This window comes from Crocuta crocuta, unplaced genomic scaffold (genome assembly GCF_008692635.1).
Source record: "Crocuta crocuta isolate KB4526 unplaced genomic scaffold, BGI_CrCroc_1.0 scaffold318, whole genome shotgun sequence".
NCBI classification, from domain to species: domain Eukaryota; kingdom Metazoa; phylum Chordata; class Mammalia; order Carnivora; family Hyaenidae; genus Crocuta; species Crocuta crocuta.
In genome coordinates this window covers 3,352,691-3,368,967 of record NW_027531425.1, presented here as the reverse complement: position 1 = coordinate 3,368,967, position 16,277 = coordinate 3,352,691, and the positions used below count along the sequence as shown (strand labels likewise).

The window sequence follows — 16,277 nt, the reverse complement described above, 5'->3', positions numbered from 1 at the left end:
TTTGAGCAATGGTTTATTGCTTTGGAGAGCCACATGTCCCAAAGGCTAGACTCAAGGTACTCAGAGGCCTTCTACCTCTTACGGGTCCAGACCCTGGGAAGAAGACTGTCTGGGTTTGAATCCTGGTTTCTCTGTGTACCAGCTTGATGGCCTTCAGTCTTTACCTCTCTAAATTCCAGCTTCTCATCTGTAAAATGGGTATGATAGTACCAATCTCACTGGGTGTTATAAAGATTAAAGAAGTTAATACGTGCAAAGCATGTATGTGCCTGGCACATAAGGGTTGTGATGATTTTTACTTTTCATCATTATACATTGCATTTTTAAATGTTTATTTTTGAGAGAGGTAGAGTGCGAGTTGGGGAGGGGCAGAGAAAGAGAGGGAGACAGAATTCAAAGCAGGCTCCAGCCTCTAAGCTGTCAGCACAAAGCCTGATGTGGGGCTCGAACTCACAGACTTCAAGATCATGACCTGAGCCAAAGTTGGACACTCACCTGACTGAGCCACCGAGGCGCCCCTCTACATGGCATTTCTTTGCCTGAAATGTCTTCTTCCTCAGCTTGCCCTAGACATACATTTTGTTCTGGTCACACTGTGGGTCCTTTGCAGTTGCTAAGCCAACACACAAAATCATTTCACTGATTCTCCTCCACTCACGCAAGCTGAGAGTTTGTATCTAAGGGTCCCACTCTGAGGCAAGTCCTGTTCCCTCTAAGACTCTGGAATGATTTGCTATGTCTGCCTGACTCGCCTTTGGTGGTGCTTATGTAACAGCTGTCAACCAAATGCAGGGAGTGGGGGAGAGGGGATCACTGTCTCCGGGGATCTTGTAAGCCAGTCTTAATTTTAAATGTGCCAGGCCTTCCTCCTCAGCAAGGCCACATGGCCAGTTTGGCAGTGACATAGTTCAAGTGTCAATATTCCACTTTTCTGAAGCCTTGCTCTTCACAACTGTGCATGCCCACTAGAGAAAATAGATCCCTTCTAGACATAGATCCTTTCTATACTAAATTTGGAGTCCCTTGGGTGCAGTGCCCATGTTCTATACATTCTGAGTCTGTAAAACCTATGCAGGGCTGAGAATACAGGAGGGACTTGATATGCTGGGCACATCATTGGGATCACCAGCAGCTTAGGAGTTTGCTCTACCTCAGGTGGAACGAGGTCCCAAAGTCTGAGCTTCAATTTTTTTTTTTTTTAGCTTATTTTTGAGAGACAGAGAGAGGGCGGGGGAGGGGGCAGAGACAGGGAGAGAATCCCAAGCAGGCTCCACACCGTCAGCATGGAGCCTGATGTGGGGCTCAAACTCAAAAACTGCCAGTTCATGACCTGAGTGGAAACCGATAGTCAGAGGCTTAATCCACTGAGCCACCCAGGTGCCCCCTGAGCTTATCTTAAACCTACAACTCAGTCTCTTCCTAAACAGCAAGTTAGACAAAGAACTGACCTTTGTAAGGGGGTTAACACTGCATTGGTCTGCATGTGAGGGCAGGTTATAGAGAAGCAAAGGAATGGAGAATGATCTCTGCTGTCTAAGCCTCCCATGTGGGCACCATCCCAACTCAGGGGAACCAGTGAGGAAAGGAGCCCAATCCTGATCCTCTGCTGCCCTCTTGTGTTGCTTAAGAAATTCCTGCAGGCTTGTCATGAAGAGCCTGGAAAACATCCACCTTCCAGTATCTCATGCCACCCCACCCCATGGCTGTATTAGAGGATTAATGCTAGAAGCAAGAAAGAGAATTGTGCTTGTCATTAGTTCAGATTAGGAAATAGACCACTATCTTCCTAGGCAAAAAGGCCATAGCCTGGAGAATAGCCTTCCCCTTTAGGAACCTTGAATGTTCCTTCCTCAAAGGATCGGGCAGATGTGGAGCAAGAGAAACACTGACATTCTCCCTATTTCAAATTCTAAAGCTAACAATTAAGGGCACAATTTTGCATCAAAATTCTAGTCACCTACCCACACTCAGGGAAATATTACCTCATATGTGTTAGCAGGATTAAATACTATATGTAAAAGCCGTTTGAATAATACCTGGCAGTTGGTGCTACATAAGCACTTAAAAAAGAACTTAGCAATGTGGTAGAGGTCACAGCACAGTGGAAAAACATGACCCATGTACATGGATTTGAGGTCTGGATCTGCAACTGGCTACAAGCCTCATACAAATTCTATTGGCATCTCAGTTCAATTCCTGTACCCCCAACACCAGCTTCCTCAGTACTGTCTATAACCATCTAGCAAAGAAAATGGTCAGTTTCTACATCTGCTTCCCTGAGGACCCAGCCACTGTGGATTCAGAGAAAGCCCTCGATTATACATGTTGGTTTTGTTATGGTCCCTTCTCTAGTGACAGTGGCCCTGGGGAAAGAAACAGGTTTCCAGTCAGCTCACCTCCGTCCTGTTTAGGGCTGGCCTTTCCTTGTGGTTGTCCCTTAAACATTGGTATAATTCTTGCACCAATGGTCTTTGTTCCTAATCTCTGACTTTCCCATTTTCCCTTGGGCTTATAAACCTTTTCAAAAAACAGAGCTAGGGAAGGTGGTGTGCAAGAAAGGACTGGAGCCTTATAAACTCCTAACAATATTAAAGGTTGCCTAAACTCATTTGTTGCCCTCCTGGCCAATCTAAACAGGACAAAACCTACATCAAGGCAGGAAGATCCATGGCATTTATGGAAATTGAGTAGTGCTCTCTGGTGGCCATGCCTGGAGTGGCAGCCAAAGGTGCCTTTAGTAGTTAATTGGGGCAACATGTATCAGAGGAAAGATTGTTGAGTCTGAGAACTTTCGAATCCAGGCACACTGCCTTAGTCCCTATTCTTCAAACTCTCCTCTCCTTTGCTTTCTGGATGCCACTTCCTCTGGATTCGGTAAAGTAGCCCCACTCTAAGCTGTTCTCTCTTGCTCCTTGAAGCTTGGCGGGGCGAGTGGAATGAAGCCACAATGAAGAGAGGCTGGGCACTCCCATCACCATGAGCTCTGTTAGATAATCTTCCAAGGCGTGTATGACAAGGTTGAAAGGCCTGTGCCCAGGATCTGCCTTCTCTTATGAAACTGCCCAAGGATACACAGGGGAATCTGGTAGGGCCAGTACTGTTACAGAACATGATATTGATCGCACATTCCCACTCGGGGTCTGTAGGGAAAAGGAAACGTGGGGGCATTTTGCCCATTTGAAGATGGCCATCTCAAGGGTAACGATGGCTGCTGGATTTCAAGTCATGTCTAGAAACTCTCTCACAACCAGGGACTCAAAAGAATGACCCACTGCTGTGACCCTAGGTCACATTTGCACACCGTCTCTACTGTATGGGGACAGAGGAAGGTGGGGCTGGGAAAGGGGATGAAGCTGGGTCACCAACCCCATGAGCCAATATGCTGAGCCCTTTGAGACCCAAAGAGCTTTACACTAGGAACCAACAAACCACTTTGAGGTATTGGTTCTTCCTTAGAATATGGTGGAGGCCAGAAGTCTCATCAAATTCCAAAGTCCATCTCTTAGGACTGGCCATCTCTTTAGTTTTCACACCTATGAAATGTGCACAGTTGCTGCCTACACCTTGAAACGTCACCCTGAGGAAGAGTGACCATGATAGGTAATCAACCACTTAGCAATAATGGAACAAAATTCTGACTCTTGATATCAGCTCAGGTCTTGATCTCAGGGTTGTGAGTTCAAGTCCTGCATGGGCCTCCGTGCCCAGCGGAGGCCACTTAAATTTAAAAAAATAAAAAAATTAAAGGAACAAAATTCCAAGCGTGCCATAACTGGTCAGTGGATGGGGACAGCTCTAGAGGCTACAGTTCATCTTTAATAGCAGCCAATTCCTAGAAGCTTAAAAAGTCTTGCAAGAGCTGGACCAAGTGACTTCAAACACAATAAATCTCTAGACCAACTCTAGCTTAAGCTAAACTTGATACTCATTTTGTAAAAGGCACTGATGGTCTTGGCGTGTGGAGCGCTGGTGACCTGCTCTCATCACCTGTGGAGCAATATTTGTTCCTAATTGTATACTTGCTAGTTTGTTAGACTAATTATGCTTTGTTACATAAACCTACGAATTGTGTGAAAAGAATCTGTATAAAACCCAGACTGGGGAGGTGTCTGGATGGCTCAGTTAAGCATCCGACTCTTGGTTTCAGCTCAGGTCATGATCTCATGATTCATGGGTTCAAGCCCCACATAGGATTCTGTGGTGACAGTGCAGAGGGCTTGGGATTCTGTCTTCCTCCTGCCCTTCCCATGCTCACTCTCCATCTCACTTTCAAAAAAATAAACTTAGAAGTTTATAAAAAACTAGGTTGGGGGAAGCTGGCTGTCTCAGTCACAGCTCATGACTCCATCTCGAGGTTGTGAGTTTGAGCCCCATGCTGGCTGAAGAAATTACTTAAAAAAAAAAAAGATCCAGTTGCTTAAAAACGTGCTATTAAGTTAGGTATAGGTGAAACTATAAATATAGACTGGGGAAGAGGAGTAAATTATCTAGAGTTCTCAAGTCCCAATTCTTTCACAATGTCTAAATTCTTTATCCATTTAAAAAGAAGTCCAAGCTGGGGCACCCGGCTGGCTCTCTTGTTCTTAGTGTCATGAGACTCTTGATCTTATTAGGGTCACGAGTTTGAGCCCCAGGCTGGGGGGTAGTTTTTACTTAAGAAAAAAAATTCCAAGCTGAAAATCACAGATCATGCATTATGACTATTCTGAATGAAGGTCCTTGCCTAACTTTCCTCAATTTTAGAGCTTATTAATAAACCGTATTTATTACATAAATACAACAGGCTAACTTCAAGATAAAACTTCATAACTTAACTTTTTAAGTTAAACTTGTCCCAATCATAAATAAAAGGGGCTTTAAGTTCCTGCTAGAATTTCGGTCAGGGAGAAAACACTGGCATGGGCTGACACAAGGGGTCAATGCTTGAAGCTGCACTGCACTTCAACCTCTTGTTAAGTAAGTTTTCCAGGAGTTAGGGGGTGTGTGTGTGGGGAGGGGGTGGGAGAGGGTGTCTGTGGACATTTAGAGTAAATAACTTTTCTTTCCTTAGACAGGCAACTTTTTAATTTCTCAATTTTTCCATCCCAGGGAAAACAGAAAGAGTAGTAGTCCTTTGGCCTCCACTCACCTGGAACAGATCAAGTGACATCACAATTCCATCCATCCATCGCAATGCAGCAAGTTATCCTGAAAATAAAAGACATCCAAACTCACCATGTCCCAGCCCTTCATTCTGTACAATTAACCCAGAGTCAAAACAGGGAGCTGGATGACCTATCGTTGGCTGGCTTTAAACATTCCATTAACAATGATAAAAATGTAAAGATGTGTTCCTATGTAAGCAATCATGAAACATGAAAACTTGTTTACATAAATTTGGAAGACGTGAAATATACACTTTACAAATTCTTTATGCTTTCAAAAATGGATTTACAACAGTATTATTTTACACAAGATCCTACTTTGTACAATGTTTTGTTTAGGCATCTTGTCAATAACATTTCTATTACAAGTTATACGTGGAACCTCTGAGTTGGGAGGCTGGAGAAGCCACATGCAAGGGACGGATGACAGGGGCAGGAGGTGTGAAGCCATCGCTCTGGTACTCAACTAGGAGCTGAGAAAGGGCTCCGACTTGAATATGGAGCTGATAAAGGCACTGGGATCTTCACTGTTTTTCTCAGCTCTTCTTCCCAAAAGGCACACTTTCATCAGAAGGGGGCGAGGTTTTCTGCATCATTATGGCAAAGACCTTTTAATCCAGGTTGATGCCTAGCATAGACTAGCACAGTCAGTTGCTGAATGGCAATGGGTAATGACTCTTAAGATAACTTGTTCAATTCTATCTCCTGTTACAGGTATGTAGCATCTATAATCCCTTCACTTTGGTATTTGGCAGGAAACCTAGGCAGGAGTGAGCCCAGAACCCCCAAGCGCACTAAATACCAATCAGTGCCTGATCCAAGCCAGAAGCAGATTTTAATGGAGTGCCAAATACCCACCAATATTACATATGATGAAATTAAAAGGGGGGGGGGCGCAAAAACCAATTTCTAAAGGGCCTTCAGAGTTCACTAGAGGGTATAAGGCAAAACCAAGTTTTGCCCTCTTCCAGGTAGGCATCCACTCTGTTCCCAGGCTTATCCTGCACAAACACCCAAAGGGTAATGTTGCTTTTTGTGGTGGGTAGATTGGCAAATTAAGTGAATCTCAGCTACTTCTGCCAAAACAGAAGACCTAAAATCTCATGATCTTTATGTATCATTTTTTTAAAGCTCCACACGGCAGAATGAAGCCAGGAAACTCGGGCTTTTACCTAGCCCCACCACCAGAGCCAGCATCTCTGGCTTTAGGCTAATCCTGAGACAAAAAGGACTCTCACCTCCCAGGACACTGAAATGAAGGAGAAACCCATCTCTTTTACAGCTAGTCCAAATTACACAATCTTTCTCCAGGCTAGAGCCTACATACAAACAAGCCCTTTCTTTTTTCCATATAAGAAATCCCGTTGAGTTGATTTGGAAAGAAAAACAAAACTACAACTAACAGTCACTGATGAGGCAGGGACACCCATCCACCCTTTGGTTCTGAGTTCACTAGACTTCTTTACCCTCCTGGCTCAGGCTCCATCTAACAGTCCTTCCTCCTCACACCTCATGCAGCTGCAGGCCTATAGAGGTGAAGTAGCCGTTTCTCTGTTTTATCTTCTCTCTCTAGGTGCAGAGGTTTCTCTAGGATGCAGGCTGGCTTCACAGCTAATACACAGTAAATATAGTTTTTAGGTAACATCACTTCGTAGTTGTTCCGGGTACTTAACAGAAGGCATCAATTAGAAGGTAAACGTACCTCCGTTCATTTGCCAGGTGAGCACACACGGTAGGAGGAATATCACAAGAGACTTGGAAGACACCACCCAGGCATTGTCATTGACCAGCAGTAGAATTTGAGCAACTGACATTCTCTTTAACATCAGGACCATAATACGTAAACAGACCAGTGCAGTGGTTCCCACAAGGAGGGGCGGGGGGCACAGATGTTAAATACACACATTCTTGCCTTTCCCCCAACTCAGAGAGACGGAATCTACCTCACTAAGAATGCTATTGTCAGGGATTGTGTACAACGCAATGGTGAGGAAGAAAAACTAGCAGGGGCATGGGAGGTGCACACCCAGATGGGCAAAAGCTCTCTAAAGGCAGAGGCTTCATTTTAGCCGCAGGGTCCCCTTTTAGCTTATATTCTCAATGGAAGTGGGAGAGTTGGCATCCTGTCCCAATTTTGGGGGGTTCTAAGAATTTGGATACTTAAAAAAGGCCAAACCACTATGATTCCAGATTGTACTCTGGAGAGGACTTCTTCTCTATTGGCCCCAGAATCCCCATCAGACACGAAGAAACATCACAACTGTGGGAGAACTGCAGACAATTACGAGTCATTCTTACAAGAGATTTAATTGTTTGGATTGCATAAAGGGGGACAGTACATTTAAATCTGTGCTACATCACAATCTGCTGTTTTTGTTGTTTTATTAAAGACCCACTAGTTCTACCCATCTCCAGGTTTATGGCTATAGAATGTGGGGGAAATATTACCAACAGAAGAGGAAAAACCAAGAGTCTGCTCTGTTCACCAGAAGGTCTTCTCCACTGCAGAACAGAGAGCCCCTTAAAAAAGAAAAGGAGGGGAAAGGCTATGGCCTATTGATAACCAGTAACAACAACTAGAGTTAGAAAGAGACAGGGACAGAGGTCAGGGATGCAGAGGCTGGGTGTCTGTCACAAGCTGTTGCTGTCCCTCAACGCACACTTTCACACCCTTCAGTGAGGATCACCTTCCTCAGATTTCCTTCTGACATCTTAAAACCGAGTTTCCCTGTCAATTCAAATGTAGTAAGACATCATTTCCACAAGGAGGACCGATTTGAGGATTGGAACAATTTGCCACCATTCCAAAAAGCTTCTTTAAAAACAGCATGGCTTTAAAGACAAGTTCTAGTTCATGGAAACTGGGTGCGGTTCTTTATTAGTGGAGACTGGAGGCATATGGCCCACCAAACAGAGCAGGATACAAAAGAACTGTCCACTGCTCCTGGAGCCTAGCTGGGCAGAGGCAAAAGCAAGCAACCCCCCTCTCATTCTTCGAAGCCCACAAGGTAGAGGGGCAGAAGCAGCTGTAGTCTAATGGCTCTAAATAATCAGCATTTAGTGTTAAATTAGGACCAAGGATTTATTCCACAATATAAACTGCAACATTTGATACAAGCTACCAAAAAATTAAGGAGAGGAAGGAAAAGGCAGGGAGAAAGCCAAAATACAGCTGTGGCAATGACTTACAGAGCAGTCTCTTTTCTACATCACTAGTTCATCAGTGACACTAGAAACTAGACATTTGTGTTCTGTACATCAACCAAATGCTAAAGCACCAACACACTGTTTGGAAGTTTGTTTTGTTTTAATTCCAGCCACTGAAACCAACATAGAAGTTATTGCTTAGATAAATAAACCTAGTCTACCAGGAAAAAGAAAAGTGGATAAAGAAACAAACAAAAACCCCAAAAGTGAAAAACTTAAGTTCCCCAATATGGTAACAGAGTAAACAAGAGAGAAATTCCTCAAATGAGGATTTACTGGAATTTCTGGTGCCCTTCTGGGCCCTGAAACTGAGTTGGACTCTTAAGCCGGTAAATCCCAGACAGAGGTAAGATTTTAATGCTGTCCATGAAAAGGTGCAAGCTCTAATGCCTTCCCAATTGGTGGAAACCCCTGCAAAAAAAAAACAGTCAGCATTTCAAACCTCAACAACCACAAACAGCTCTTAAGGAAAAAAATACAAAAAGTGTCAAAAATTTTTTTAGTTGTTTTTTCTTTTTTTCAAAGAGTTCTGGAAAAATGATCCCGTTAGGAATAGAAATAGCACCGTTTACAGGCTGGTTTGAATACCAGTCCTGTAGCTTTGCTGAGAAATTGAAGAAATCTTCTTGGTTGGAGTCCTGAATTACATTAAGTGGTTGGGGGTGTGGGGGGGGGGCAGGTGTTTTGTTTGTGTGTGTGTTTTATTTTCGGCTTGGTGCGTCCTTCACAGTACAGCGCACACAGATGTAGTCTTCCTTCTCCGCCATCTCTGGAGAAACACCAACACAGACCTGATGAAACCACTGATTGCAGCTGCCATCACACTGGACCCAGTCCACCTGGTTACAAAGAGCAGGGAGATGGGGTTTTCAGAGGAAAAAATGTGATTCAAAATTGGGCAGGCCAGCCTCAAAATATTCAGGCCATTTGCCACTAACGGCCACTGTCCCACCACAGGGACCTGTGGCGCAGCAGCTACGCCACATGAGTGTAGCTGGCCCGCCAGCCAAAGCAACCAAGTCAAAGCCATTCTTCAAGTCGTGACTGCTTTGGGGTTAAGACAGCGCCGCCCTGTGATAAGTAAGCAAAAGGGCATTACATCAGCACCCCTCCCACCTTCTTAGCGCCGGGACGGTGAAAGCTGGAATAGCAGGAAAAGGAAAAAGGGAAGAATAAGAGTTTCTTCGAGAAAAGGGAGGAGACCCAGGAACGATGGTAAGAGCAGAGATATCAGTGGGGGAGGGCTGAGCAATCCATTCAGATCAGCTCAAAGCAGATAAGCAGAAGAGAAAGACCAGCGAGATGAGGTGTAGCTTACAGGGTTTCTGAGTTAAGGGAAAGCACGTCCTCTATGGCCCAAACCTCACTGACCTCATCTCCTTCTGGCTGCAGGCAGCTCCCAGCTGGGCAGATGGCATCTTCATCCCCAGAGTCCTCCTGTTCAGAATAGGATGTATCTGAGGGCAGGGAATGGGTTTCAGCAGAACGGACTAACTCATAGCTACGCTCTCTCTCTAACTTGAAATTGTTCGTGTCCTTGGAGTGGCTCAGTTTGATTTTCTTCTTTTTGGGGGTCCGCATTTTTTTAACTCGATCCCACCGATCACTGGAGAGGCCTTCTCTTTCCAGGCGTCTCTTCAGTTTTCTCTCAAGACTGCTGATTCCATCTCGCTTCCCACGGCAGCAGTCATTCTGGGTGGAGGACGGACAAAGTCAATTTTAGCCTACGGTCTGCCCATGACTCAAACTAGTGAAATTAAGTGTTGTATAAGACACCAGATGATCTCCAATCAACATTAAAAAACACTGCATCCTGGGTCACCTGACTGGCTCAGTCAGAAGAGCATGGGACTCTTGATCTCAGGGTCGTGAGTTCAAGTCCCACGCTGGGTGTAGAAAGGGCTTAAATAAATTTTAAAAACTTAAAAACAAAAAACAACTGTAGGGCACCTGGTGAGGCTCAGTTGGCTGAGGTCTGACTTCGGCACAAATCGTGATCTTGCAGTTCATGGGTTCAAGCCCCACATCGGGCTCCTCTGTCCTCTCTTTGCCCCTCCCCTGCCTGCACTCTCTCAAAAACAAACATTAAAAAAAAATACTGCATCTTAACAACACTGCCACCACCTCCCCTCATGTCCTGTAGACAACCTGTTTGAGTTTAACTGACAACTGTTAGTGCTATCAAAAGCAGTGGAAAAAGGAAATGTTAAAGTCATGATTCGCTTTCAAATTAGCACCAGGAGATGGAGCGATGCCTACATCATTCTTTTCGTCAAATCTGTGAGTGAATCCTATGTAGTTTCTAAGGGCGTATGGTTATCCTTTGACCTACAGACTTCTAAGAAACCATGCAAATACATTCCTTCTTTAAAGACACACATCCCCATCCCTTATAGAAAAAAAGTGCATCAACTGAACACAATCAACAATGGTGCTACACTACTATTGGTAGCATCATGAAAACTAAAATTCTAAATGATACTGTCCTCATGCTGTTTTTAGTGAGATTCTTCCCGATCCTGGCTATATTCTCAGGAGCTCCCAATGTTACAGGTCAGCGAGCTCACTAACAGAAAGTAGTGGCATCTTTATATGCTAAAAAACAGGACATATGTGGTATCTATCCCCCTCAAATAAGTCAACACTCAAAATGGGCACCTTAAGTCTGGTGACTGAGTCCTCACCCCAGCTGTCCTGTCAGGGGTAGAACAGTTAGAGCATTTGTTAAATGTTAACTCCAAGATATTCTTTTGAGTCTTGAAAGCATTATATGAAAAGGCCTTCCCAGCTATCATTACATTTTCATGTCTACAGTATTTCTCTTACAGAAAAGAAATAATTCCACTTCTAGCTATTGTCACATGGAAATGAGGAGAAGCACCGGGCTAAAAAGGGGGGGAAAAAAAAGTCACAGTCACTCACTTACAAAACAGCACTGAACTCCAGGATGTGAGCCCAAAATGATGCCTCATACCTATCTACTCTCTGACAGCCTGAGAAATGGGGTTGCGAGGTACAGGGTTTGTATCCTTTTCTGGATCAAAGACCGCATCTTGTTCACCAAACTCTTTAGACAGAATGACACTAAGAATCATACCCCCACCGGAGACTGTCTCCCCAGCCGCTCGTCAGACACCCACCTTCTCACCGCTGGGTCTAGCTGGTGAGCTTCGGCCAGTTTGCTGAGCAGGGGTCGGCTTTGCAAGTAGAGTCTGGTAAAGTTCCTGAATTTCAGGAAGGGATACCTGGAGCAACTGGGCTTCCATCAACAGTTCATTCACTTCTGGACTAATGCCTGGTAAAGATCGCACCAAAGCATAAGGACAACAACAGAGGGCGTTTCACATGGACATTCAGATCTGCAAGAAAAGCAGGACCACCCCTCATACCACTGCCACCCTCTCCTTGTAAAATTACGTTCAACTCAAGTTAGGTTCACATACTGTGACTAAAAGGCACCATATAATAGAGCCCAAACTTGATCTTCTGTCTTTTGATTACTAGGAAGTATGAATTCTACACTGAATCTCCTCTTCTCTTACTTATTGCTAATGCAGATGAGGTAGTACCTCTGCCTGGACAGCCTCTGCTTTCCGGGCAGGGCGTGCGCAATCTGAGAGGGTCAAGGAGCTCCAGCCCCATCACCAAACACATGCTGTGACAGCAGGACTAAGGATCGGAACTCCAGCTGTAGCTCTGGGAGGAACTCATGTATAGGTAAGTATAGCTGACCCTTAAACAGCATGGGACTTACGGGTGTCGAACCCCTGAAAATCATGTGTTACTTCTGACCCCCCCCCAAATTTAACTACTAACAGCCTACTGTTGACTGGAAGCCTTACTGATAACATGGAACAGTTGATTTAACATTTTTGTATCTTTGTATTATACACTGTGTTCTTATAATAAACTAAGCTAGAAAGAAAAGAATGTTAAGAAGACCATAAAGAGGAGGAGATTAAACATTTATAGTGCTGGACTGTATTTATTGAAAAAAGTCTGTATTAGCGGACCTGTGCAGTTCCAATCCGGCTGTTCAAGAGTCAACTGTATAAGGAAAAAAGGAGGTAGGTTTCTAGTATGGATTATCTCTAAGATCTCAAGGGAGCCCATGACTTAGCATCTGACTGGAATGACTGGGTGGTATTTAAATGTCAGTTGGCATGGGATTAACCCTTTCATCCCTGAAAATAATGTATGAAAGCCTTTCTCTATTTACCTTGCATTTATAAACCTTCAAACATGATCCTTCTCTACCCTGCAAATACATAGTAACTCATATCTGACATTTGAGGATAAAGTTTTTTTTTTTTTTACATCTGAACATCTATAACAAAAACCTACTGCAAGATCACGTGTTACTATCCAGCCCTAATAATAATAATAAGAAGAAGAATAAGAATACAAACCATGGAGGGGGATACAACTTCGTCCAGTAGAGAAGGGAGAGTGTAAATATGAGGTTCTGCTGTCCCAGTCATCAGGCAAGGAAAAGGATGTTGTGCCAGTGGGTTGAGATCCCTAATGGAAGGAAAACATTTTTATAGTAAGGCGTTTTCAGGATTAAGAATTCTCCCACCAGTCCAAGGAAAGTAGTTTGGGTTATCAATTAGGGAAACAGGAAAGAAAGACTTTTCCCAACTGAAAAGTCTCCTGAGTATCTTAAATTTAGCCAAATCAACTCCTATCCATCAAGCCACTGGTCTTCCTGGTTTTATCTGGACTGATTTCAGAGAGGTCAAGAGCACCACTGGGAAATAAATCATTGTCTTTGCATGAGAACAGATCATACCCTATGTTGAGTCTCTTTTTTATTCCCTATGTAAGTCTCCTAAGGAAGGTTATAACACAAGGAACATAGACATGTGTCCCTTTGAGTAAACCAACTGAGGAACTGCCAGCTCTCATGCACATCCACCTCCATCCCCTCTTCAATGTTTATTAAAGAAGCTAGTAGAAACACTCCATTGACTGTGAACTAGTAAATAAGTAACAACTGTGTCCTCTCTAAAGGTAAATCTTTAGCATATCTTGTGTAAAGAATAAAAATATCTCCACTGTAGGTTGCCCAAATAACCTCAACACACCTAAGCAACAAAAATTTAATTCATCATTGGCTAAGTGCCAGGCATTGCATTTTAGAAGCCTGGAGAGAAATTTTTTTTTAAAAAAAAGGAAAACAATATGAGAAAATAATTTCTTGTTCTTATCTCTGATCTGCTTAACACGTGATTCCTATGTTTCATGTCCGTGTTACCAGTGCAAGGGAGCTGTGAGACCCCTGCTAGAGAAATCTGTACTTTATCTGAAAGTCATCAGGTCAAAGTTCTGTGAAGAAAGAATACTGCCCTCTTAACTCTACTTTTTGGGTATCTTCACATTCTTTTCCTGCAGTCACCTCCTATGGAAGAAGACAAAAAACTCTCCCCATCCCAGTGACGGTCAGAAGAATGTGGCTTTTGGCAGAAATATCACAGATGGTATGAAACCCACTGCCTTTCCTCTGAAGCGACACGGTACTCAGACACTGCCAAACCTATTCCTTCCTCAGAGGGCAGTAAGAGACAGGAGGCAGAGAGCTGGCTCTACTCAGGGACTTACATGAGAGTAGGCAGGGGGGAAAAGCAGTCAAGCAAAAAATTATAAAAGTTCACATATATTAAATACATATCTAGGTTCATACACATGAATGGCAAATTGTATATGTGTGTGTGTGTGCGTGTGTGTGTGTGTGTGTGTGTGTGTGTGTGTATGAAAAAGTGAAATCTTCTCTACAGAAACGGACTGCCTGAGAGACAACTTCTGACTGCTAGGAGCAGAGGAAACTCAAACAGGCCCATACATAGGTACAACCCCCCAACGCCAGGCACTAAAGAGTGAGTGCTGCATACGCGTCTGTCGCGAAGAGCAGCACTACTGGAGCGAAGGGCCAGGGAAAAGGGACAGGCCTAAGCAGATTCCAGTAACAGGCAAAGACAAATCCAGACCCACCTTGTTGGTGTCGGACGCCTGTCCTGCTGAAGCCTGCCATCTGCCATATAGGAGTCCTGAGCCCGCTCGATCCTGCACAGACGTGAGATTCCCTGATGAAAGCAGTTGCTGGGCTCTGTGCTGCCAGTTCACGGTTCTTTCAATCATGTATCGAAGTGCATCTCCCTCGGGAAGGCGAACTCGGATACGCTGCAGGGAGGCCAGCAGGGGCAGAATCTTCTCTAACGGAGGTTTCTCTGACCTCCGACAATGAGGACAAAGCCAGATTCGGGGGCTCTGTGAAATACTGGGTACCGCCACACAGCTAGTGTGGAAGGCATCCCTGCAGAGTTCACACTGGATCATAGGGGCAGCTGGGGCCTTCTGACACAGGCAGACTTTCAGCTCCACATCTTGGACAGGTGACAGCAACTTCCCTTCATTGGCTAGTCTGAGAGACTGCAAGGCTTCCATCTCCCTTAGGCGAGCTTCCCCAAGTGTTGCCATCTAAAAAGGAGTTCACAGTCAAGGACAATGCCAGAGGGAATTTAGCCCTCTCTAAAACTCTAGGGTCCCAAAGTAGATGATCTGCATTTGAATCCTGGCTCCGTCTCACTGAGTTGTGAGAGTGACCGTGGGCAGTGTATTCCATTGTGGCTAAATTTTCACGTGTATAAAATGGACTTAAATGGAGTAAAGCCCACCCCACAAGACTGCGCTGATTAAATGAGAGGTGTGTGATAGCATGCTCTGTGCCAGGCACGCAGCAAACAGTGTGAGCAAATACACCACAATACACTACTTCTTAAAGGTCCAACTCCCCTGCACATTTACTTCCTAGAAAACTTTCTCTTGAAAGACATGGCTTTTCACATGCTACATGTATGGACTGCTGAGGTCTCCACGTTTGCATGGCTTCAATCGCTTCTGTGTTGAGAGAGGTACTTTAGAGGGAAAAGTCTCTAGAGGGCCCACTGCACGGTGGTCATTTAGGTATCCGTTTCTTGGGGGGAGGGGACAGAGAGAAAAGAAAGAGGGAATCCCAAACAGGCTGCATGATGTCAGCACCAAGCCCGATACAGGGCTCAAACCCGCAAACCATGAGAGTATGACCTGAGCAGAAACCAAGAGCCCAGGCGCCCACACTGTCTGCTTTGAACTCTGCGTTCTGTACCTTTCAGCATCTAGTGTATGCCCATCTAGTGTATGGCTCTCCGGCTTAAGGACTCATCCATTACCTACTAATTTCATAGCAGAACGCTGAAAGAGACACCATTTGCTCTCCATTTCTTTCCTTTTTTAATGTTTATTTATTTGTTTTGAGAGAGAGAGCAAGCACGTGAGCCAGAGAGGGGCAGAAGACAGGAGCAGAGTGTCAATCCCAAGCAGGCCCCAGGCTGTCAGCGCAGAGCCTGTCATGGGGCTCCATCTCACAATCGTGAGATCATGAGCTGATCAGAAATCAAGGATCAGAGTCAGGAATGTCACCAATTGAGCCACCCAGGTGTCCCTGTTTGCTCTCCATTTCAAGTTGAAAGGCATGATGTTGTCACATAACCCACATATACTGCCTGCACATTGTTTTTGTCTACAGAAATAAGGGGATTTAAAAAAATATATATACCCAAGGTTTGTACCGAATTTACTTCCACATCTTTTTGTTTCTTCCTTCATTCATACATTTTCTTCTCCATTCCAAAAAGGAATAATGGAGAGTACATTCTGGCCTTATGACTCAGGACACTTCATCCGGTGAATCATGATGGGGTCTGCCGGTGGGCGGGTGTGATAACTGGGAATGGTTTTAACTGCGACCAATTAACACTGTAAGGATCTGGGAACAGAACTGGGGAAAGGAATGGCTCCTACAGCCTATAATTTCTGTTTCTAGAGGGGTAAGCACAGTTTTAGAAATCTACAGTTTCCCTCTATTTATCTGTATTTCTCTACCAGTGG

General features: G+C 44.4%; 1 protein-coding gene across 3 annotated transcripts in view; it reads right to left on the bottom strand.

The window, feature by feature from the left end:
• Nucleotides 1-5,059: 5,059 nt before the first annotated feature.
• The window catches only part of KDM5B (lysine demethylase 5B), a 72,940-nt gene continuing 61,722 nt past the window's right edge, over nucleotides 5,060-16,277 (bottom strand). The window contains exons 23-27 of one of the 3 annotated variants that reach the window (XM_077772099.1): nucleotides 14,343-14,828; nucleotides 12,761-12,872; nucleotides 11,492-11,646; nucleotides 9,723-10,043; nucleotides 5,060-5,187 (exon numbers count right to left, since the gene is read on the bottom strand). In XM_077772099.1, coding sequence (XP_077628225.1) covers nucleotides 5,149-5,187; nucleotides 9,723-10,043; nucleotides 11,492-11,646; nucleotides 12,761-12,872; nucleotides 14,343-14,828 — 1,113 coding nt within the window. In that variant the 3' untranslated portion in view covers nucleotides 5,060-5,148. Of the gene's footprint in view, nucleotides 5,188-5,393; nucleotides 9,191-9,722; nucleotides 10,044-11,491; nucleotides 11,711-12,760; nucleotides 12,873-14,342; nucleotides 14,829-16,277 lie in introns of those variants that run through there. The other 2 variants (XM_077772098.1, XM_077772100.1) reach the window with 2 other exon arrangements.